At 39.5% G+C, this 24,423-nt stretch overlaps 1 protein-coding gene across 6 annotated transcripts; it reads left to right on the top strand.

Annotated features, from left to right (window-relative positions):
- Window positions 1–1,774: 1,774 nt before the first annotated feature.
- ppfibp1b (PPFIA binding protein 1b) lies at window positions 1,775–24,423 on the top strand. Of its 6 annotated transcripts, XM_014984071.2 has the most exons (28): window positions 1,775–1,991; window positions 9,318–9,399; window positions 9,824–10,029; window positions 10,708–10,797; window positions 12,757–12,870; window positions 13,013–13,141; window positions 14,052–14,144; window positions 14,587–14,679; window positions 15,299–15,416; window positions 15,557–15,601; window positions 16,896–16,957; window positions 17,037–17,121; window positions 17,397–17,536; window positions 17,777–17,874; window positions 18,535–18,595; window positions 18,676–18,850; window positions 19,211–19,243; window positions 19,800–19,941; window positions 20,019–20,150; window positions 20,737–20,887; window positions 21,005–21,116; window positions 21,242–21,330; window positions 21,779–21,901; window positions 22,456–22,581; window positions 22,667–22,855; window positions 22,958–23,119; window positions 23,329–23,394; window positions 23,485–24,423. In XM_014984071.2, exons 2-28 carry the CDS (start codon window positions 9,336–9,338, stop codon window positions 23,566–23,568), a joined length of 2,982 nt encoding a protein of 993 aa, XP_014839557.2. In that variant the 5' UTR covers window positions 1,775–1,991; window positions 9,318–9,335; the 3' UTR covers window positions 23,569–24,423. The 6 variants fall into 6 exon arrangements, with proteins under 6 accessions (XP_014839557.2, XP_014839559.2, XP_014839560.2 ...); XM_014984073.2 differs by lacking the exon at window positions 19,211–19,243 and having other exon boundaries at window positions 1,776–1,991; XM_014984074.2 differs by lacking the exon at window positions 15,557–15,601 and having other exon boundaries at window positions 1,777–1,991.

The raw sequence follows: 24,423 nt of genomic DNA, 5'->3' as shown, positions 1-24,423 counted from the left end.
GTTTCTAAAGCCAATCAGTGCCAGAGATAGTTTATTTTAACCAGGGATATATGACTCACTGCATGAAAAGTTGGAAGGTTGTATCTTTCCAGGACCAAGTTGGAAAACAAAATATTTTCTGTGATGGCTTCAAAGAGCATGAAACAAGACCATGAAAACACTACACAAGCAAAATAATTTGTGCATAATTTTAAATAATAAAGCGATATAAATGCACAATAAGAGGTTACAATAGTTCAATGAAATAGTGAAAGAAGCAATGCTTTTTTTTATTCTATGTATTTTTATCTTGCTGAATTTATTTTTAAGTAAAGACTACATATGTTTAACTCTTCAGTAATGGCTAATTTTTAATGATTTTCTCCATATTTGTTTTTCATTTCTATAAAAGACGAGGCTAATAAGCCCTTGACTAAAGTACTTATGGATAATGCTTGCTTTACAAAAAAAAAATCTAAATAAATAAATTTTAATTGGAAAACTAAAGTAAAATACTGTAGCAAATGTTGCCTAGAATGTTGTGAAATTAAATTAGTCTATTACTCATTTTACTTGCATACATATTGCGATATGGCGAAGGGCTAATGGCTCTGAAGTTTATGATAAAACTTTGCAGTAACTCATAATCTCCAGTAGAGGGCGCTGGTGATTGACTTAGCAAAAAAGTAGCTAGTAGCTTTAAAGGGTAATTCTGAACTTTGTTTACAATCACAATAGTTATAATTCTATGATTTATTTTTGTAAAACTAATGTTTCACATAGCTTATTTTTAAAAAAATCACTAATACTTCCCAGTTAAGTTCGCCTGTGGTAAACCTTTGACTATCACTTCTCAAACTTGAAGAAAATATCCTTTAATGATCCAACACAAAATTACATGAATAACTACTTTAATTAATGTCATATTATTAACCGCTGTAGTTTTTGACTACTATCATCTGTGCCAAATAAATCAATTAAAATATGCAAGTTTTCAGGGTTCAAGTGACAGACTAACAGAGAGATCTAACACACATTTGCTCCTGTTATGCTACAGTGAACGCCCCAGGCTTCCTGGCTTGTAAAAAGGGCGCATTCCCTAACAGTCCGCCGGGAAACAACTCGGATAGAAGTGGTGGACGTCAAGAAGAGTTTTTCTTTTAAATGAGGGGACAATACATTTTTCCCAGGGGATCGAGATCAGACATCAAGTTAGACTTATCTGAGTTTATTATGTCATTATTAACAGTTCTTAATTTTTTTTTTTAACAAGAAGAACATTCTGCTTTGGGTCCATGCCTCATCCCAAAACATTCATAGGCAACCTCATGCAGCAATATCTCCCTACTGCAGTCCGCAAAAAATGTCATTCCCTTCTGTATCAAGACTACAAACGAATTGCACATTTAGAAAATCAGTGCACAAAACATCCAAAATTATAATATTTTAGTGTCCATCTTTTGCTACGACTTGTGTGCCCATTAGCATACAGAATGAATTTTGCTAATTTGTTGACTCACTTAAGAGACTTCTAGCAACTTATACTAGTTGCAACTTATATAGTCAATACTTTCCTGACAGAGGAGTTGGTGGCACCGGATACATAATGCAGAATCATACATGTATTATTTATAACAATGTCGTTATCTTGGCAACCAAGCAACTCTATTTTATTTATATCAGTCACTCTGGAAGTGGGAGTCCGTCGCGCGTTCGCTGTGGATCTGTGTGCCGTTTGCCTCACTGGATGAGAAATGGTGCGCACCCAAAAATCCCTGCTCCCGGACCAATCCAGGTTGGAGCTGGGAGGGATTTTTTTTCCCCCTTTTTTCCAACTGTGGCGTCATCAACTTTCCCCCCACTGCCGTGTCACATCGACATCATGGCGTAGCGATGCGGAGGAACTGGGGGTTTCTCTGGTGGGTACGGAGAAGTTCAGAAACTGTGGAGTTTAACTTTATCATAAGGAAATCAAATCAACGGAAAAGCCAATTCCTTCGACCAGAGTGGAGGTAAGAGGAAGTGTTGTTCTTTTGGCTGTGATTTGTTTGCTTCTTCTTTCATAATAAACTTCGTTCAACGGCGGCGTCCCGCGCGCCTTATGTTGGTCCTTCGTAGCTTAACGGCTAATTTTGTTGGACTTTTAGCCGTTTCAACGGTTATTTAAACGACCTAAGAGGGGCTCGGTGATGTGCCGCAGGAAGTCTGTTGACAGTCAACAACTTTCGCTGCTGTTTGGTGTGTTTTTGGTGAACAAAAGTTTAATTATTATGTTTTAGTGAGCTTTAAGTAAAAACAAATTAGTACATTTGAAAGAGCGTAGGCTAAACTTTCAAGGTTAGAAAATAGGGTTATTTTTAGATAACAGGCAAAATTATGCGGGGCTAAAAAATGGTAAAGTGATAAATAAGTAATTTTATTGTATACACATGAACTAGCTAAATATAATCAAGCATTTTTCTAAACCTAAATTTCTCACGATTTATAGAGTAAGATGGGATAATGCAAAAAATAATTTAAAGCTGCCCTCTACAGCCAGGAGGAATTCACTCATTTCCACTTGGCCTCGGGATATATTTCTTTCCAAACAAAGCAGTTTTATGTTTCCTTAAAAAGTTTGACCTCGGAGGATGTTGTTTTTCCAGACCAATGAAACCTGATCAGATGTTGTATTGCCCTCAAGTCGACCCTTCAAACTCGTTGGTTCTTGTTTTATATTTTCTCAAAACAGCAGGATTATTTGTAGGCTAATCTCACAACAGAAATGAGAAAGGAACTAGGATTTTTTATTTTTATTTTATTTTTGCATTATAGTGTTTTAAGAGCTGTTAAAACTATGACCTTAAATCAGACCAAACATTTTCTGCTTCAGATTAGTTAGAATTACAACAAAATTTCTAATCTAATTTCCTCCTGACAAGAGCTTGTGCAATTGAGTCAGGATTGTAGGCCACATTGCTTAAACACAACTTTTGCATGGGACTGCGATCAAAATCTACTGATGAACTGTTTGTGACATGCAAAAGTCTGGACTCCAGCAAAAATAAACCATGATGCTGCCACCCCTGTACTTCACTGTTGGAATAGTGTTCTCCAGTTTCTAAGTTGTCCCCCACTTTCTCCAAATGCAACAATGGCTAATTTTGACACTTCTATTTTAGTTTTGTTAGATCACAAAGGCATGTCTTCAGATATTAATATCCTTTTTCCTGAGAACCTTTGCAAGATACATTTTATGTTCCTTTTGGAGTAACAATTTCTTCTTTGAGTTTCTGTTCAGACTATGTTTACTATGGATAATGACATTCTCTTGTCAGCGTAAGCTGGCATCTTCACAAAATTGTTCATCTCTGTGAAGCAGAACGTGTATTCTTCCTGAACACGGTGTTGATGCTGGCATATAATTCTTTAAACAGGTCAAAATGTTAAGTTCAGATTACATTTAGGCATTAGAAAACTGTAGCGAAGGATGAGCTAAAGTTGTTAAGGTCCCCAATTGTCTTACTGATTGCTTGCCTGGCTTGATTATTTTTTTCTATCTTTAAACACACTGGTTCAAGGAACCAGTGTGTTTAAAGTTCTGCCTTAAAATACACATGTGTGCCCTGAATTAACCCATCAGAACCTTCGAAAACTATGAAATAATCATCTGTGCTCTCTCAAATGGTTTAAATGCATAGCTTAATGGAAGTAAATAATAATAATAATTAATAATAAACATTCTGACATTTAGTAAATTAAAATCTTTGTAATACTAACTCACCTAAATGAAATATTTAGTTTGAATTAAGCATGGTATTGTTTTCATGGAAATGTTTTTATTTTTGACATTTTAAAACTGCAGTCTTTAGTAGCAAATGAAAGAACAGTTTACAAGGGATTACACAACCAGCAGCGCCAAAAACCATAAAATAATCAAATTGTAGCCGATGGCCTGCTGATAGTGGAACACCTAATGGAAGGCCTGGAGTTTGCAACACGTTTGCACAATTTAGAATAAGGTCAGAATGCGTTTTTTAATCAAGTTAAGGCACAATCTGTGAGTAACGTGAAAAGAATGTGTCCCGCTGTCCAACATAAATGGATGTCTTATAAGAGCTTGTGCATACACAGGCAGGAAATTCTTGGAGATTTTATCACTGGAGGCCTTAATTATTTTAAACATTTAATTTCCATCCTGTGCTCACTTTGGATCACCTTTTAAGCTAAAGTCTTGCCCTAACTTTGCATTTTTATCACCTTTCCACACAGGCCTTTATTAGCTGTTACAAAATTAGTGATGATGTGTTCTGCCTGCACACAGAGTTTGAAAATAGCTGTAGGTTATTCTGGAGCGGCGTTCTGCAGGCCCTAACCCTGTTTACACAGGCTGAAATATCTGAGACACATTCTTACTGTACTGCTACATTAAACCTTAGACATTATGTGGAGCCATTCATATATACACATCATTTAGCATTGTGTGTGTGTGTGTGTGTGTGTGTGTGTGTGTGTGTGTGTGTGTGTGTGTGTGTGTGTGTGTGTGTGTGTGTGTTTTCTGAACATACACTGTGTTGAATCGACTGGCTGTTTTCTGATGTAAAGCAGGACGAGGTGTCCTAGCTGGAGTTTTTTTTTTTTTTTTTTTTTAATTTTCCTGTGGAATTTCTATGAAGGTGAAAATGAGCCACGAGTCGAAACATGGTGTCATTATGTGGAGAGGCTTGGATCCACTCTGCCATGTCCCTGGAAATCATTACGCTACCAAAGTAAAAATAGAAAAGGAAAAAAAGTGTACGATTTATGCCGGGTTTGTAAATTCCTCTCTTTCAAGCTTTTTCACCACCAGTCGCAGGACAGGCTGTTGAAGTCGGTTACATTTTTCACCCAACTCTTTCTCCCTTTAGAGACATGAGACCCCAAGGCTGCTATTCTTGTTTCCTGTTCATGTGCAGATGCCAAGCTTACAAGGGATTGTGGGAGATTTTTTTTTCTTTTATCTTTAATACCAGGAATTTTTTTGAGAACTCTGAAGATTGTCCAGTGAGGATGGACTGTAATGGTATTCTCTGCCTGAAGGGACAAGTGTTGAAGGATTTCAAAGCAATTACTATGGTCCACTCTTCCCCTTGTATTCATTATCTTCTGGATGTCGCTGTGGGTTATCAGGCTGGTCTTACCAAAAGGGTAGGACTACTTTCTGATAGTGGCGCTTTTTATGTCTCTACAGTTTAGCTTTAAGGGTCTTTTATGTTCAAGAAATAGAGTGTAGAGGCAGGCTGTGTTGTAAGCGTCCTGTGCACTGTAGCGTTGCAAGCCTTCCAGTCAAAATAACCCGGAATGATGAATAATGGAGTTCCCTTCCCTCCAGTTATGCTTGGAGAAATGTAGACGGTAAGGCGTTGCTTACATGAAAGGTGCTGGGATTTTTGAGATGTCTCCTTAGATGGCAAAACCACACAGACAAAATACAGTTTAAAGTGTAACAACAAATTTTATATCTGAACCTGCTCCCTCCTTGATGTGCTTTAGATAAGATAAAGATCAAATCCAAATGTTATCGCTCAGATGTGATGACTTATCAGTTGACAATGCATGTAAAGTTGCCATGTCTGCTTGCAACGTGACTCAGGCTAGATGACTAACGACAAGTGTTTCTCTAGGCAATTACGTATGTCTGAGTTGTTTAGTTCTGCATGCATCCAGGAGGATGTAAGTGTGCAAGTGTTCAGACAGGTATTTTGCATTTGTTCAGGGCTGCCCGGCACATGGACAGCAGGTTCCAAAGCAGCATGTCTGGACCTGGTCTGCTGCGTTTGAAGTGTGTTTGCTGAAAGCCATGTGTTCCCTTCACCCACATTTGCTCTTCCTCTGAGGAAGACAAAGAAGAGACTGACTGGTTCAGGTATTTAAAGGGTATGCCCTGCAGGCCACCATTCCAGCTCTGTTGGCTCGATCATGTTCTGTCGCAATAACGCAGTGAGCGACAGTGATTTGTCTTTTTGTGCAGGCTTGATAGAGGAGAATGTCTAGAGGTTTTCTAAGATTTCAAAATAATGAAAGTCTTATCTTGGTCTTTGTGGTATAGTTTCCTGACAGGATTGTAATCGTGGCTTTAGACTTTTGTGGTTTCACTGTGACTTTAATTGCATCATGGCCAGTTAAGAAAGTACTATGCTCATAACAATGCTGCCATAGTTCCATCATTCATGTTGTTTATAAAGTAAGCTTTAAGAGCTTAGCTTAGAGAATCTAAATGCTGAATTAATATATGAACAACTCTGTTTCATTAGCCATCCCGATATTCTGGATCAAACACTGCCATATAAATTTACAGGTGCATTTATTTTTGCCCCTTTTTGTTAATTTTTTATTTAATTTTGTACATTAAATCCACAAGACGAGACACGATCTTGAGCTCACAAAACACGACAGGTCAAGATTTTAATATTTCTTCAAAGACCAAAATTATGCATTTTTATCAGTTTTGAGGATCCAACCTCAACAAACTGATGTCTTTCTTTTTATGACTTCTTGAATTTCTTCAGACCGTAGGACATTTATCATTCCTCAGTTGCTATTGAAAGCACGAGTTGTGATTGTGATGCAGCTCAACGCATCCCTAGATGTCCAGTCATCGGTTGTCATAGTGATGCCTTCTGCCTCCTTCAGCATCTGAATAACTTGCACTGCTTGTTGTTTATGTCTTGTCTTTCGCTCTCTGGCCATCAAACGTTCCTACTGGAAACCCAAAATGCTGCCAAAGAAATGATTTAGACTAGTTGGAGCATCTTCTATTCCAACTTCATCAGGCGAAGCCATGTTGACTGCAGTTGCCTAGATTGCAGTCACCTCAACAAGAAATATTGCAATATCTAATATCGTATGACAAGATTTTGTTCCATCTGAACAAATTAATAATCACAAATTCCTACGTCTGTTACCTTTATTTGTTCTTTTTATAGCCCAACACAAGTGCAGCAAGCAGATATTAGCTGATTCATTAGTTGGGCTCTTTGCTCCACTGGACAACTTTAAAGCACATGCTGCTTATAGCTAGCTAACTCCAGTTTTAAAACATCCATTTATAAACATCCATGGCATAACTGACTGTGTTTTTTTGTTTTTGTTTGTTTTGTTTTATTCAGTTTTTGGATGGTTCTAGTGACATTTTGTTTCCATTTTTCCGACAGTACATAGACAGGAAAAGGAGTAAAGAGAAGGAGAAAGACATGTGGCAAAGGTACCGAGGTCGGGAGTCGAACCCGAGACAACCGCGGTCTACCCACTACGCCACGAGATGCCCTGTAATTGTCTGTTTTCGTGGCTCGAGATATTTTTTGGGAAAAAGTGTGGTAGTCTTTTAACCTTCAGCCTGCTGATTGGCAGTGTGCAGCAGCTCTGTTGCTCTCATCTTCTCTGGCATCTCGTTGAAAGAACTCTAAACCTTAGGATCCGAGGAAATAAAGTGCAGCAGTTTTGAAATCGTAGTTTTATTGTTTTTAACATATTCAGATTTTTTTGTCTCTCCCATAATTTCTAAATACATCACACAACTAGCACAGCAGCATGCTTTAAGGCTTCAACATTTTGGTTTCTTTCTGCATGGACTTTTTTTTTTTTTTTTTTTAAATGTCATGTCTGCGTATTTTTCCCAGAATGTGGGGTAAGCCTTTACTGCAGGCGCCCTGGATGAAGCATTTTTGGTGGAAAGTGCTTGGTGTTTTCCGGTGGCGTGCTGGCTCCCCTCGTCTCCTCCCACCCTGCAGCGTTTTGTGACGAGCCTTGCGTCTCTTTGCGTTCCTGTTTTACACATAATGGAAAGTGTGCCCTCCGAAATGCTAAAATAACAGCACTTGCTCGGTGGGTGGTTTCCATAAAGTTTTAAAATGGTGGGGCACTCCCAGGTTTGGAGGCCGGCGATGAAAGGAAGAGGACTTCTTATGTGTGCATGAAAATGCAGGAGAGTGGTGTGATTTCACATCCAGAGATAAAGGGCCTGCTGTGTTCTCAGGGCAGATGTCCAAGACCGAGACAGTAAAATGTGTCTTCATGCTGCTCTAAACAAAGTGTCCACTGTCTTACTGGCTGAACATTCTGTGTACCAAAATTTTAGGTAAATGGCCTGATTTATGCATTATTCATCACTCTACCTGAAAAATGTTTGTACGTTTTAAGAAGTTGAGCCTTTCTTGGCAAAAATGACAACAAAAATTATGTTGGAAATTGTAACAAAGTTGTAAAAGCTCTTGTTTTGGTGTTTATTTATATATATACATGTATATAGTGTGTATGTATATATATATATATATATATATATATATATATATATATATATATACACTCCTCCACTGTTGTGATGTTTTCCTTACATTACAAACGTAAATGTTAGTGCTTTTTCTATTGTGATTTGTAAGTGATAGACTATCAAAGTAATATGTAATAGTAAAAGGGTGAATGGTTTTCAAAAGCCAATTTCAAATCATTTTTCTTAAATAACAGCTGTCATCTTTTTTACCCATTTCTATCAGCTCTGTAAATTTAGAGACTACATTTTTATTTTTCCAAAAATTGCTGAAGCTTAGTCAAATTGGATGGAGAGTTGTGCCACACAGTATCATTGGGATCAAGTCTGAACTTTAACTGGGCCATTCTTACAGATGAACGTTCTTTTATTCTAAAACATTAAATTGTGGTCCTGGCTGTAAGTTAGAGGTTATTGTCCTGATGGATTTTGCTTTACAATATTAGAAAATCTCCCAATGACAATAATATAACTAACTATTATGGAATGTGCCTGTTTCCTTATTTCCTCTCGTCTGTTTTCACCCCTCATGAATTTTTAGCAATTTGCATAATGTTTGTTTCCAGTATGAGCATCGGCTGCCGTTAGACTGTTCAACTGGATAAATGTGACATCAGCCTGTAAAATGCATAATATATTAGCCAATGATTCTCTGAATGGGACAGTATTACTTAGATGCACAAACAAGGCCGCTCAGGGTGCCTTCACCATCAACGATGGATGCAGTAAGGTGAATCACCTAAAAGATCTTGAAGAGTTTAGGATTAAAAAGTAGAGCAGAATTTAGTTTTGATCTCCTCCAATCAATAAAGTCACAGGCAGATTAAAGCCCTTCCTGATGCTGACAGGAGCCCGTGTCTTTCTGGATTATGATCCAGCAGCATTTCTGTGTGAATACTTGTCTCTTTTTCCCCAGTTTTAAGATTATTGTTTACCATGATGTTTTTGATTAGAAATGTTCTTCCAAAGCATTATAAATGCTGTCTTTGTCGTTTTAACAAAATTTGTGATGTTTAATGTTTCCCACTCTTACGGTTATTATTGTACTTTCAAGGTTCCCCAGTAACTGAAGATGATGTCTGACGCCAGCGACATGTTGGCGGCTGCCTTAGAGCAGATGGATGGGATAATAGCAGGTAAAAATGACTAGCGCCTCTTTCAGCAATTTTTGAACATAACAGCAGCAAATTGTCTGTTCCTACTTCAAAAGACTTTCTGCTGTGTCTTCACGGTTTTTGCACAGCTGACCTTTACACAGATATCATATGATGTCTGAAGCTCCTTATTTGTGAGGTGGTTTTAAGCTGTTACGCTCTGCTTGCTTTCGCTGTGTGGTTTTAAGCCACGCACTTTGTAAGCGTCATCTTTACTGTGTATGCATTTTCTCATTAATATCAATAAAACAGTAGTTTGTGACAGCAGAGTAACTTTAAGCAAATGAAGAAGATGTCATAGTGAACTACTGTTCAATATTTACATAGAAATGAGCCACAGAAAAGTTTGGTTGTCTGCTCCGCCTGCATAATTAGGTTTTGTGCTCTTTGTGCTTCTTTGCCTCAGGCTCGAAGGCCTTGGACTACTCCAACGGTCTGTTTGACTGTCAGTCTCCTACCTCTCCGTTCATGGGAAGCCTGCGGGCGCTCCACCTATTGGAGGACCTGCGGAGTGTGATTGAGTTAATGGACACAGAGGAAAGGGAAAGTCTCCGCTGCCAGATCCCCGACTCCACCGCTGACAGTCTGGTCGAGTGGCTTCATGGCAACCTGGTGAGAGCCTTTTATGATGGACAGACTGTATATGTTGCTTTAGACTCAGACCTCTGAACTCATATTATTAATTTCTAAAGATGATATACCAGATACTAGAAGCTTGTTTGCTACAGTCACTTAATTGATCTTTCTACAGAATAATTTGAAAGCCTCATTTTTTTTCTGCTTTTCTTTTTAATACAAAATAAAAATAAATTCTGCTCTAAAGAAGTCCAACGAATGCCCAACAGTTGTAAGCGAAATCTTCTGCCTTCATTTGTGAACAAGTGATTTGTTTGCTTGGCGCAAACATGGTTGTCTAGCTTTGCTGACTTTCTTGGGGGGGGAAATGGTTTACTGCTGGTAGTGTTAATGTCGCAGCCAGAGTGCAGGAAGAAACATGCTGACCTCTTGGGAATCAGAGCAGTGTTTGTAAGAGTGATGGGCTAAATGCCATGTGGAGTTTTTCTGTTATGCTGTAACACTAACTATACAGCTCAGTGCATTCCTTTATTTTAGCCTTGTAAGGTTTTGTTTGTGCAGGGTGAGACTTTGAAGGCAGCCCTGGTTTGATTAGGGGGGAAAAGTCTGCAGAAACGTTTAGACAATTTAAACCACAGGTGGTCATTATTTTGATAGGTTTGGTAATGTTTATGAGTTTTGTGTCTAATGTGTGTTTTTTCTTATCCCTTCCAGTCCAACGGGCACATCTCTCTGGGTGGGGGTGACCACTACCAAGAAAGGCTGTCAAGATTAGAAGGCGACAAGGAGTCTCTGGTGCTTCAGGTATCTTTTCAACAACACATCATACATCAGCAAAATGTAGATATTAATGAATGAATCAATCAAATGTATCTGCATAGCACATTTTAGCAACAAGGCAGTTCAAAGTGCTCTATATCTTTAAAACACAAACATAAAAAATACAGAACAGAGTAGGGCTGTTGTAAACGAATATTTTAGTAATTGAGTAATCTATCGATTATTCTTACGATTAATCGAGTAATCGGATAAAAAAAATAAATAAAATGAAATATTGGTAAATCTGGCATAATACCGTTGTTACTATCAGATATCAATATCAGTCCAATTTTTCATATTTGAGCATCCCTAACAGTTGCTTTTTTGTAGTTTAGAAAACTAACCTGTAACAATAATAGCTCACTTTCTAAGTTAACCAGAAGAAAAGTTATAGAAAAATCTGAAATTATATTGAATTTAATAACAAAGAGGCAGGCTCACAAATGTGCTTATAAAAAATGTCTACAATCCAGCTTTTAGTTTATGTATTCATCTTCAGTGAGTTTAATAGATTAATTAAACTCACCTTGCCACCTAACCTGTCACGCTTTGGGTTTGAAAATACGGGAAATGCCGCCTGGAGTGGGAGGAGAGGGCGAATGAACGAACGTAAGATGGATGGAGGGGAGGAAATAGACCAGCGGACTGACGAACCGTTAGACCGGGGGACGAACACGGGGGAAAGCAATACGGGATATTTACGACACCTTCACTGGTCACACTCAGAAACTCATCTACCAGCCATGTACGATGCGCTCCGCCACCCGTTTCTTCAGACCGGGATATGAAATTTATTGTGCGGTTCGTCGGTAAAGCTACATTTACACGGTAAGCATCAGCTACTCAGCCGCCCGCCCTGTTCAGTCTATCCGCTCACCTCAGCGCTCTTCCCGCCGTTCGCTTTCAACCAGCAGCCCCGGAGGAGAAATGCTGCCGTACTCCAGGCATTCCCCCAGTCATTTTAAGGATGCTTATTGGTTCCCCAAAAACGATAAAAAGTCGGGCATTATCATCAATCAATAAAATCCCCACGGGCCAATCTTGAAGATTGGACTTTATGCCGCTGAGACTTAGCTTTTGTCAACAACTCAGAGGCGGAAGTGAGAGCTCCGCGCAACGCAAATGAAGTCCCGGCCGGAACACGGTGCGCTAACTAATAAAACATAAATTAACGAAGCTTCGAGGCAGGTAAATTTTCCTCGAGGAATTTTAGTAATCGAGGTACTCGAATCATTTCAGCCCTAGAACAGAGTCAAGAATTGAGAAACCAGTAACAAACATTACAGTTTGTCGCGTCTCATCATCAAAATCATCAACACACATCAAATATGTTGGTCAGTGTCCCATTTACTGTGGTTCAAAAGCAACACTAAACAGATGGGGGCTTAGTCTAGACTTAAAGGAGCTCAGTGTTTCAGCTGTCTTGCAGTTTTCTGGAAGTTTGTTCTGGATTTGTGCTGTGTGGAAGCTGAATGCTGCTTCTCCATGTTTGGTTCTGTTTCTAGGGATGCAGAGACATTTAATGTGTCATATTTATCAATTCATTTCTAAATAATCAGAACCGTTAAATTGCTGGCTGCAAGTTTGTGCTTTGAAATCAACAACATAGTTTGCAAAAGCATCAGCTGAGTTTAATTGTTGTAGCAAAGTGTGTCAGTGTTTAGCATGTTTTATGAGTCTTATTCTAAACTGGCTTTGTGCTGTACTGAGCAGGATCGATAACTTTTACCCAGTAATACGAAAACATCGAACTTGATTTTTAAATGTTGAAAAGCTCACGTTAGATTAAAATCACAGTGCTGAAGAGAACTGAAGGGTTCTCTCTTTTAACCCTTCAAACTGGGCAAATGTGTTATTAGGGGTCAAAGTCGGACTGCGTTGCACTTGAAATTTTATAGGACGTCAAATATTCCATCAAAGCAGTCCTCTGTTGGCTTCATGCAGGTGAGTGTGCTGACTGACCAGGTGGAGGCGCAGGGAGAGAAGATTCGTGATCTGGACGTCTGCTTGGATGAGCACAGGGAGAAACTCAATGCCACAGAGGAGATGCTGCAGCAGGTGTGTGTCTGTGTTTATTTTTCACCATGTAATGAAACCCAGACTCAAACTAACCACAGAAAAACCAAACAGAACTGAATTTATATGTGCAGCACAGGCATGTTGTTTTGAATCAGAATTTTTCCTGTATTTATCATTGCAGGAGCTCCTGTGCAGAACGGCTCTGGAGACGCAGAAACTCGAGCTGATGTCTGAAGTGTCCAACCTCAAGTTGAAGCTCAACTCTTTGGACAAGGACAGACTGGACTTTGACCGATTTAGGGACAGTGAGGTTAGTGAGCTACATTTAAAGATGAAATATGGATTTTAGCTCTGAATCTAAGCCATTTTTTATTTTTATTTTTGCCTTGCTTTGTATAATGACCTTCACGGGGTCATTATGCATTTTTATTACTATCTTATTCTAGAAATACTTACAGTGACACTGAGTCTTGCACAGAGCATAATGGTGGAGACTGTCAAATTTAAGTTTTTGGATTTATTGCCTTTTGACTAACGGCTCTGTAAACATTTAAAATATGTTTATTGGAGATCGGGAGATCCCTGCTAACAGATCAAATTTGCAGAAGGCTTGGATAGCTTTCAAACCCGTCATGATGTTGTTGTTTCATCGCGGTTGTCTCTTCCACCCCACTGTGGAACAAAAAGCTGCTGACAGTTTTCCGCCTCACCGCTCATAAATCACAGCTTCCTGTGAGTTTATCTCTGCTGCTGTTTTGGACTCTTCACTATGAGGAATTTCTTCCAAACGCATCTGCAGTCGCTTGCAGAATTTGTTTCGACTTTATTATACAAATATTGCGCTTGGTTCTTTTTCTATAATTTTCCTACTTGCGAGATAACTCATAAACACAATGCTCTATTTTTTTAATTCATCGTTTCACTCAAAGTTTTTATAAGGAATAATAAGATTGTACTAGCTTACAGCTGTTATTTTGACCGTTATTTTGTAAGTTTTTTTTTGTTTGTTTTATTATGAAAAATAAAGTCAACAAGCAAACAGACCAAACTCACTCTTTTGTATCTAATGATGTTTTTAGTCTAATCACTGTGTTTTGTTTTTTTTGTAGCATACTCAATTTTCAGCTGTGGTTGAGCAAGTGCACAAGATGTATGTAAAAAAATAAAAAATAAATAAAACTATTAAGATATTAATGCGTAATATTGTTTGACCTCTGCAGGATTTAATTCTTGAAATTAATGAACTTCGGTACAGACTGACGGAGCTGGACAGTGAAAAACTGCAGTACGAAAAGAAACTTAAGTCCACAAAGGTGAGTTGATGTCAGACTCTGGTGTTTTAATCAGCGACATCATTTTTGAAATAAAACTGAGATGAATTTGAAAAACCACAACTTTGTTCAACCAGATTTAAATAACCTCTTAAGTCAAATCTATAGAAGTGTTTAATCGTCTAAAATCCGTCATAACGTTGCAAAACCCACTATCCTACGATACGTTTTACAGCCACAGCTCTTTAGTGTTTGACGCATGTCAAAGCCTTTCAGCTAGAACATGGCAGTGCCAGTCTGTTGTCATGGACTTACTTTGTGGGCTTTAACTTGTCTTACCACGTTAGCTGTGATCCTGATGATGAAACTGTAGTACTTAGAATATCTGTGCTTATTTTTTCTCGTTTTCTCTGCTGTCTTGATCGTTTCTGTACTTTTCTGTTTTTTTTTTTTTTCTTTGTTCCACTTGTCTTTCTACTACTAGTCCCTTATGGCTAAGCTTTCTAGCATGAAAATCAAAATGGGCCAGATGCAGTATGAGAAACAGAGGAAGGAGCACAAACTCCAATCTCTGAAGGTTGGCTTTTCTCAGGCTGAATGTGGTGCTTGCTGTATGATTATGGTTTTTGACCTCTCCCTTTGGCTCTTTTTTTTCTTTCTTTCTTTTTAACAGCAGCAAAAATAAACATCCTAAGTTCTTTAGGTTTCTGTTTTTTTCAGTTTTTTTTGGTAACATGATGTTAATCTTTTGTGCCACACATTCTCTTTAACAGTGCAATAAAAATAACCTAGAAAGTTAAGTGCATCTATAAATACAGCTTCCTCTAGTCTGCAGAGCAGTCGTGTCAGCAAACATTTGTTCAAACCACAGGTATGCTGTTAATGTTAAGTTTTTGTAGTGTTTCTTTTTCTCCTTCTACACTTGTCTGTAGAAGGAGAAAGGCCGTTACTTACAATTTGGTTTATTTATTCTGTGCTTGATTTTCCCTTCATCATTGTTTTAGTTTTATCTTGTGCTTTGGTTCTTCAAGATATCTGTGCATGCTGCCCACCTCACACACACATCACCCTCTGAGCAGGTGTGGCTTGCGTGCCCCTGTGCCACGTCGGCATCTGTGTACCTTTGTGTTGTTGTTTGTTGGTCTTGTTGGGTTGGGGAAGGGGACCTACTCTCACTCTTGTCCTCTTTTGGACAGGAGGAGTTGTTGTCTTTGAGGAGGCAGCTGGAGGGCAAAGATGGTGAAATGAGGCGACTACAGGATGACACGGTCTTCAAACCTGTTGCCACAAGTAGCCCGGATGGCCTAGAAAGAGGTGGGGAACATGACCAATCACGAGCCTCGCTGAAAGCTGAGCATGCTTCAAGTTCAGATCTCTCATATCCGATATCGGTGATATTTAGCGCTAAATTCTACGCAGTTCTTGTAATATTTTTTTCCCCCCATCCTGTGTAGTGTCTCATCCAGATGAAACGCTTAGAAAGAGGCTGAAAGAAAAGCGTAAGGGGGTCTCATCCTTTTTATTGCCACACTTCAGTACTGCACCCACCCCAGTCCCTGTTGCATGAACGAGCATGAGCCATCTGAACTCTGCTTGTCCATTATAACTCATTGAAGTGCAAATAGCTCTCCACGCTGCACCGTGTCCTAAATAAACTGAAGTTTTCGTCATCTCTCTCGCTGTGTTTTTAATGTTCAACCTAAAAAAAGCAGCAAGAACGGTTGGCTCTGTGTTTTCACCAGGAATGAGGAATTCAGTGCTGTTATAACCATTCAAGCTGTACATTCATCCCTCTTATGTTCTCCAACAAAAATCACCCCATTTACCCATCATGCCTCTCCTCAAAATCCTTTTAAGCCTTCCTTGCTCACACCAGCAGCTGATGTTTCTCCTGCTAACCTCTGTTATCATATCTCATGTTGTCTGCCTGTATCTTTGTCACATCTGTTCCTGTTCCTCTCAGTCATATTTAGTTTTAGAAAATATATAAATTGCATAGAACAATTTCATTTTCCTCAGCAGACACACTCCCTATGGAAAGCTCTACAAATCAACGTAAAATGTACTGGAACTGGGAGATATTAGTCCCTGACACTAAACATACTACAGTTTATATAATAACACGATGCAGAAGAGGAATACACAAACCTTAAACAATCTGCCTTGTTGATAGAAGATCAGGAATTTTTTTTAGCAGTTCTACACTTGGAAAACACAGTGGATCTAAAGATCAGATCAAGTACAAGCAAAGCACGTATAGAGCAAATCTGACTCTTCTATGGTCACCTGGCGTGCAGATTTGCCAGCCTTTGATCCAGATCAGCTTTTTAAAACATGTTTTTATCATCAGCCAGCGTTGCCTTCCTCTTACTCCTTTAAGATCTAAACTGGGTTTTAAGTTTTGGTAGTAATTACAAAAGGTTTATTAGATGTTTTCTTGCCTTTAGATAATTTTATTTTAATTACCTTTTTTTTTTTTTTTTTTTTTTTTCCCCCCATTTGCTGAAAATAAGCCTAAAATGATAAATAGTGATTATCGGTGATGCTGATCACAAATATCTTATAGAACCGCGTGTTGGAGTGTGTGTTCTGACAAATGGAAATGTTCTCACAAAGTTAAATCATTGCAATCATGATTTGTCACTGGAGTGACTATAATTGTGCAGCCTGAGTGGGCTCATTGTGTTTGTTATCCCAGCTTCTTTCTACTTTCAGGCTTTTTATGCATCCCAAAAATGTGTCTTTGTCAGAGCTCTCTTGTGCAGCGCTTTAAATCATTCTTGTCTTCACCAGATGTGGAAGTGCAAAGAATGAAAAAGGCGGTTGAATCACTAATGGCAGCAAATGAAGAAAAGGTCTGTTTGGCAACAATTTTCTAATCTTCTGATGAAAAAGAATTGTTTTTAATTCTCAGTGTTGCATTTTCCTGTGCAGGATCGTAAGATAGAGGAGCTCAAACAGTCGCTTTTGCGGTACAAGAAAGTTCAAGACATGGTGATGTCGGTACAAGGGAAGAAAGGTTAGACTTTGCACCTACAGATGAACGTTCTAGCAAATTAAAATATCCTTTCACCCAAATTGTACAGTTTTGATGACTGCTAGGTTCTTTTTTTCCCCTCAATTTCTTGGATTATGTAATTCTGTTTTTCAGATGCAGCATTTTTGTTTCATTTATTCAATAATTCTTAATATGCGATTGTTCTGGCAGAGGGTTACGATTGGTAACTGACAACATTAATCACGTTTCTCTTGTTATACGTCGTACTAAGTGAAGCTATGTGTCGCTCACTTCAGAGAAAACAAAAGATACCGAGCAGCTTGAGAGTCCCGGCGATGGATCCTGTCTGCTCTTGTCTGGCAGCTCTGGTTCTGTGGAATCTGAAAAACAAGACTTTACAGATGTTGAACAGCTGCAAACAAAGAAGCCAGATGAGGTTTGTCGAAGAAAATACAATGTACGTTTGTGTTTTGGTTTGTTCGGATAAAGACTGGGTGTATTTTGAGAAACTCGGTGTTATTAGTTGGGAAGATCAAATTGTTTAGCGTGCTTTCACCTTTTTATTTTTCCCAACTGTGAATTTAAATAAATTCAAAACAAATCTCAGTAATAATCTAATGTTATAACCATGTCTCTTTTACGTTTGCCTTTTTTTCTCTGTTTAATTCACAATCAGCCGGAAAGACTCAGTGGACTGAGTGAAGACTCGTCGCCCTCTCCCAGCCCAGCGGATCCGGTTCGACTATCAGAGCACGCACAAACAGAAGGCCAAAGGTCAAATAGTTAAAGATTGCTTCTCATATGTGTTCCTACCACAAGTTAGTCCTGTTGTTTCAGTGGAGATACTTAGTAGTTTATGTAGGATTGCCACACATCTACCTACTAAATGCAACACTGGAAGCTCTATATGTTTCCGGTCTTGTTGATGACACTGGCTGGCACATTCAGTGCACTAAATTGTGACGTTATCACACGTTTGATTTAAGAAAGTCATTGTCTTCTGACAATGTTTCCTGTCACACTCCAGTTCTCTGCGGACACAATGGTGCTTTCATCAGTGCAAGGCGTTGTGTTAGTTGCTCAAGTGAGAGGAAATCTGAGTACTTGTGGCAGAGAGTCTCGTCACTAAAAACCACTTTGGTTTTGAAAGAAACTTTTTCATTACAAGAAGGGAAACGCAAAACAAAACAAAAATCTTATTTTGATATCACAGCAAACTAAATGCATATTTAATAATCTAATGTTATTAAATATGCATTAATGCATATTAATATGTAAACTTAATACTATTCATTACTTGTATAAAGTTGAAATGTTAAAATGAAGTTCTAGTTGCAGCCTTTTTTCTTTGCAATCTTCATTGGATGTATGAAAGAAAATATAGAACAACTACCAGTAAAACAAGTAAAAATGTCCCTTTTGTGTTGATTCCAGTAATCAAGAACTGAGCAAAAATGATGGCCAGGTCCAGTCAGAGGACGGCAACAATGAAATGGTAAGGAAAGGGAGATTATTAATGGATTATAAATGGAGGAGAATTCTGATTATGAGTTTGTGTATATAATTATTCCCCAGTCTACAAGTGAAGAAAACAGCAAAATGAGCGAAAAGCCGCCCATGAATCCCTCTGCCACCTTGCCTGCCTCCGTCGTAGACGACAGCTTTGGCTCCAGAAAGGCTCGCTCGTCTTTTGGGAAAGGTTTCTTCAAGATCCGCGGAGGGAAGAAAACATCCAGCAGCCCTAACCTCGGTGGGAGAAATCTCCACTTTGTCTAAATATAAGTCCTGTTGTCATGTGTGACCTGAAAATATTCACTGCAGGGTGAGATTTTCTTTTTCCAAAGCCACACCCTGGCTGGGAGTGCATTACATGAACCAAGACCATAATTTGCTGCCTACACCAACTGTGGTCCTCATTTAAATATGGAAGTCAGTTTCCTTGGCACAGTTTGCCATTTGTCCTGTCTGTGTCCCTTTATGTTTTGTGTCTTTGTCCCACCTCCCCGTCCTGTTATTATTCCAATCGTAATTTCTGCCCTCTTGTCTTGTGTTTTTTTTTTTTTTTTGTTGGACGCTGTCCTGTGTCGTCTGCTCTTTGTAACACATGAAGACCGCAGCAGGAGTGCAAGTGCGCCTATGCTAGGTACAGTAAAGTCTACATGTCCCTGTAGGGTGGTAGTTCTCTGGCAGAAAACCTAAGGAAACTACGAAACATCCCCTTCATTCTTTGTCTGCTTGCTTCTCTTCATTGTGTACCTTTTCATGCTCCAGCACCTGATCGTTTTAACATCCAAAGCCTTCTCCTTCGTTGCACAAACCAGTCCATGCACTCTGTGTATGTTGAGCTCCTCTGTGTCTGCATGAAGTAGAGTGCTCATTTTTATCAAAAACACCAGAAACTTGTCAAAGAAAAACACTCATTTGGATAAAAGTGCTCCCTCTTATAATTTGAAACAATTAATGACTTGAGCTTTTATTCCAGTTAACAGTCGGACATCATCATGCCTGATGCATGCCTGCTAGAGAGCCTCTATCTTTACTGCCCCCTGTCATGGCCCCTCAGTTTATCCACGTCTTGGAGTCATCGTGCCGTTTCCATGGCGCTGTCCGGCCTCTGTGCAACAGCTGCATTTCCCCCTTTATCAATGTGTGCCTCTCACATGCTTACGATGGCGTTGTGTGGGCATTTGTTTGTGCAGCTGAAACGGAGCGCCAGGGCACCGACCATCTGGACCTCGCCGGCGTGCCACAGAGGTCATCCAACAGCGACAGCACACACACACTTCCTACAACCCCGGAAAGCAGGAAGAAATCTAAAGGCATAAAGAAACTCTTTGGGAAGTGAGTGGGAAAAGAACAAAATCTTGCATTGTTGATATTTTGTTTTGGTATTTAGACACAAAATTTATAATCTGCAGGCTTAAGCGGAGTCAGTCGACCACATTTAACCTGGATGACAACCTCCCAGAGGGAGAGTTCAAGCGGGGCGGAGTTCGAGCCACAGCGGGACCCAGACTGGGTTGGTCTCGTGATTTCCAGCGAGTCAACAAGTGAGTCAGTGCATTCAGCGTAAAGAAAGAAAGCCAGATTGTGGCTTCCTTGTTTTCACTCTATTGTATGATGACTTGCAGACATAATGAATTGAAGAATAACAAAGGCATGAAAATAAGTGCAGCCTGTTTCACAATGGGAATGATGCTCATTCATTATCTTTTCCTAGTGAACGAATGTCCCGTAGGTTTTATGGTTCACTCAGGAAGAGTCTTTGCTCTCCTGCTCATTTCAGCTGGATTTTATCCAAGTGAACCCAGAATAATAAACTGGTTTCTACAAATAATGACTTGTTCTACTATTCGGCCTCTATGAAAACCACACTTATTGTGACTAAGGCTCTTGCACAAACTCTCTCTTACAGGTTGAGCAGAGTATTATTGGTGCCATTTTGTAATAAATGACTATTACAAAAAAAAATTAGTAATTTGAAAAGAATATAAAAATCTAGCTATTAAGTACAGTAACTGACTTAATAGAGACGTAAAGCATTTTGTATTCAAATGAAAATAAATTCTTGTAGCTTCTGAGTGCTGCTGAACTGACAGACCCCACACAGTTTGATCTGTTGCACCTCCTTCGTAGTGAAGTGGACGCTCCGTTTGCACGCTGGTCAAAGGATCAGGTCTGTGACTGGCTGCAGGAGCAGGGCCTGGGCCTTTACGTCAACATGGCCCGTGTGTGGATCCACTCGGGCCAGACTCTGCTGCAGGCGTCGCAGCAAGACCTGGAGAGGGTGAGACGTGGCAGAATAGTTTGATGAGTTGTCAGATCAAATGTTGATCTGACAGAACTTGGTTTGTAGTAAATCCAAGGATGCCGGCTCCTCATTTGTGATCTCATGGATGTTTAGGAGCTGGGCATCAAACAGCCGCTGCACAGAAAGAAGCTGCAGCTCGCTCTGCAGGCCCTCGGCTCAGAGGAGGAGGACAATAAGGGAAAGCTGGACTACAACTGGGTGACTAGTAAGTCAAGTTATGTGTTTTTATTGTAGGTTTTTATTTTAAAAATGTCTTCTTTACATTCAAGTTTTACTCTATTATATGCTGTGGTTGCATAAATAATGTATTTATTGTCTGTTTCCTGTCAGGGTGGTTGGACGACATCGGTCTTCCTCAGTATAAAAGCCAGTTTGATGAAGCCAGAGTTGATGGTCGAATGCTTCACTACATGACGGTGGTGAGTTTATGTGACAGATTTTACTTTGCTGAAATGAGGGACTTTGAGGACTCCAACTCTCTCAGTGGAGGATTTGTTCCACTGGATCAAAACTGTGGCAAAAAATTTATTCGACCCGATTAAATTACAGCAGACAAAGCTGTAATTTCAAGAATGCACCACAGATGGCGCTCCTGCTGTGTCATATTGATATGCCTTGATGTTTCCGTGCTTTTGTGCATGAGTGACATAACGATTTTATTATCTAGGGAGTAGATTTGTAACACATGAAGAGTGTTTGAATTTGATTTTGCAACAGCTACAAGAGCCTGACATTTTATAGAGGCTGCTGCTGTTGAATTCTTCTGTAGCTGGTGTTGCATTTCCATGTTGTTTTATCTGAAAGCTCAAACTTACAAACTAATAGGTTTATAAACCGTACTGATCCGTTGGTTTCTTTGTCCGTTAGGACGACCTGCTCTCCCTGAAGGTGGGAAGCGTCCTGCATCACCTCAGCATCAAGAGAGCAATTCAGGTTCTTCGACTCAACAACTACGAGCCCAACTGTTTGCGCCGCAGGCCGTCAGATGAGGTACACGTCGCAGGTTAACGTTACCTATAAATGAGGAGACGGGCTGAATAAACTCTTTTTAGTCAGAAAAGAATCTTTTCTTTTCTGACTAAAAGAAAAGAAAAAGATAAAGAGAATGCAGTGAAGCATCTAAACAACAATAGGCTTTTTTTGTTTTGAATAAACTGTTTTTGATATTAATTTGAAAAATACATCAACATTATCACTTCTGTATAATATTGTTATGATTGTGTTCAGAGTTGAAGCAGTGAGATTGCCTGCTATTTAAAAGCAATAGATACGAGTTGGACTTTTATTTGGAATATTTGATATAAAATGTATGAAAATAAATATAAAAATATTTAAATGGTGCAAAATTGTACAACATTGCACAAGGGAATTTGAAGCAATATTTATGCAATCAACATTCTTTGTTTTTTTGTTTTTTTTGTGCAATGTCTGGGTCAGTTTCCATGTCGTCTCTCTCCTGAGTTTTTTCTTCTCATGCACATCTGTAAATGAACATCTATGTTGGTTTCTAGTTTATTTATGTTGTCTCTGCATGTGGGTTGCAGAACAACATTTCACCTGCAGAGATCTCCCAGTGGACCAACCACAGGGTGATGGAGTGGCTTCGATCCGTCGACCTCGCCGAGTACGCTCCCAACCTCAGAGGCAGCGGTGTCCACGGAGGCCTGATGGTGAGGAACTCTGACTTCCCTTCGCTGCGCGATGCAGGAAATGACCTCTGACCTGTCCACTCCCAACACCTGTTCATCTGTTCAGGTTCTGGAGCCCCGGTTCAATGTGGAGACCATGGCTCTGCTGCTGAACATCCCCCCTAATAAGACTCTGCTGCGTCGCCACCTGGCCACACACTTCAGTCTGCTGATTGGCTCAGAGGCCCAGCAGCTCAAACAGGAGTGTCTGGAGAACCCAGACTACACTTTGCTCACTGCCACCACTAAAGTCAAGGTAAACTAATATTTCCTCTTTTGTTTTGTTCACGTGGTTCTGTTTGTAGAGCTGGAATAAGTTCAAACTTTGCTCAGTTTTATTATTTTTGTTTCATCCCAGCCAAGGAAGCTGTCATTTGGTAACTTTGGGATGAGGAAGAAGAAGCAGGAGGAAAATGAGGAGTATGTGTGCCCAATGGACGTGGAGATGCCAAAAGGTCGAAGCTTCCAGAAAGGCTTTGAGCTCCAGATCTATGAGGACGACCTGGACAGGCTGGAGCAGGTGAGCTCCTGACACTTAAGATTTTCTGTTTCATTTTTTTTTTTTAAATTGAATTTTAAATTCAAAGTTGATTTAAGACAAGTGAACATCTGTCTGAGAACAACGGCTGTTCTCAGACTCATCATAAACAAGACGCTGTATTCATGTCATGGGATTTGGTCAGGCTGTGTTTAGTTCCCTCAATGTAAGTTGAACGTCTCTGTGTGCAGATGGAGGACTCTGAGGGGACGGTGAGACAAATCGGGGCCTTCTCTGAGGGAATCCAGAACCTGACGGTAAGTCCAGGAACATCCACAGGAATCAAAAGTGATCCTTCATTAAGGAGCTTCTGGTGTGATGTCTCCATCTGCCCTGTGTTTTTCCAGAGCATGCTGAAAGATGATGAATTCTTTAAAGAGATGTCGAACTCTCCGAACCCCAGCGTAACGGATGAGGAATCCAACGCGTGAGAGCGCCTGGGTCAGACCTGGTCCTGCTGTAAATGAAACTCTGGGCCAACCCTCCTCTCCTGCACGCTGCACCAGTAAACCCAGCTAATGACCCACATTTCCTTTTAGTGTTAAAGAGCCAAAAGTGTTGCAGCTTCCTCGGTTATACGGAGCGTCATGGCGAGAGCCTTTCAGTCCATTCGTCACAATTACTGATGTCCAAGGGAACACATAGGATGATACCACTGTTTTCCTGCCAGCTGGTTTCTGGAAATATTTTGTACTCTGATATAGAAACGCTGTTTTGATTCTGAGAGCGTCAACCAGCAAGAAAAGGCCATGAAAATATGATTTTATATATTTTAATATATGACTTTTAGTTGCCTTCTGACTTTAAAAATTGAAAGAAAGACGTGGGCTTTGCTGAACCGAAGAAGTAATACTGAACATGGGTCTAAAACAATAACTGCAGCTGCTATGTATGTTTGTTTTTTTTTTCTACACAGCTAAACCTTGCTGATTAAACGATAATGGTCTTGTATTTTAACTATTTTATGAAGATTTGTATGCTCATGCATTTGCACATACATTACATTCGAATTACCCAGTCTGAAGATCATATTATGATGCATGATGTCTGAATTCAACACGTTTGTATTTTACTCTTCATCCTGGAAGGATTTTGGAAACTTGTTGGGTTGTTCCTGCGACCATGTACTCTGAGAAAATATCATTTTTCTGTTTAAATATTGTAATTTGATTCTTTATTATATCATAAGATATACATTTCTAAACTCAGTTATTGAGCTCAATAAACTAATTTAAGTCGACCTACGTTTTGTTCCAAGGGACAAAATAAACTACCAAAAACTGAAA

The sequence above is a fragment of the Poecilia mexicana genome, unplaced genomic scaffold (assembly GCF_051168715.1).
Source record: "Poecilia mexicana isolate PSO_F unplaced genomic scaffold, ASM5116871v1 scaffold_6, whole genome shotgun sequence".
Taxonomy (NCBI): Eukaryota; Metazoa; Chordata; class Actinopteri; order Cyprinodontiformes; family Poeciliidae; genus Poecilia; species Poecilia mexicana.
This window is presented reverse-complemented; position numbering and strand designations above follow the sequence as displayed.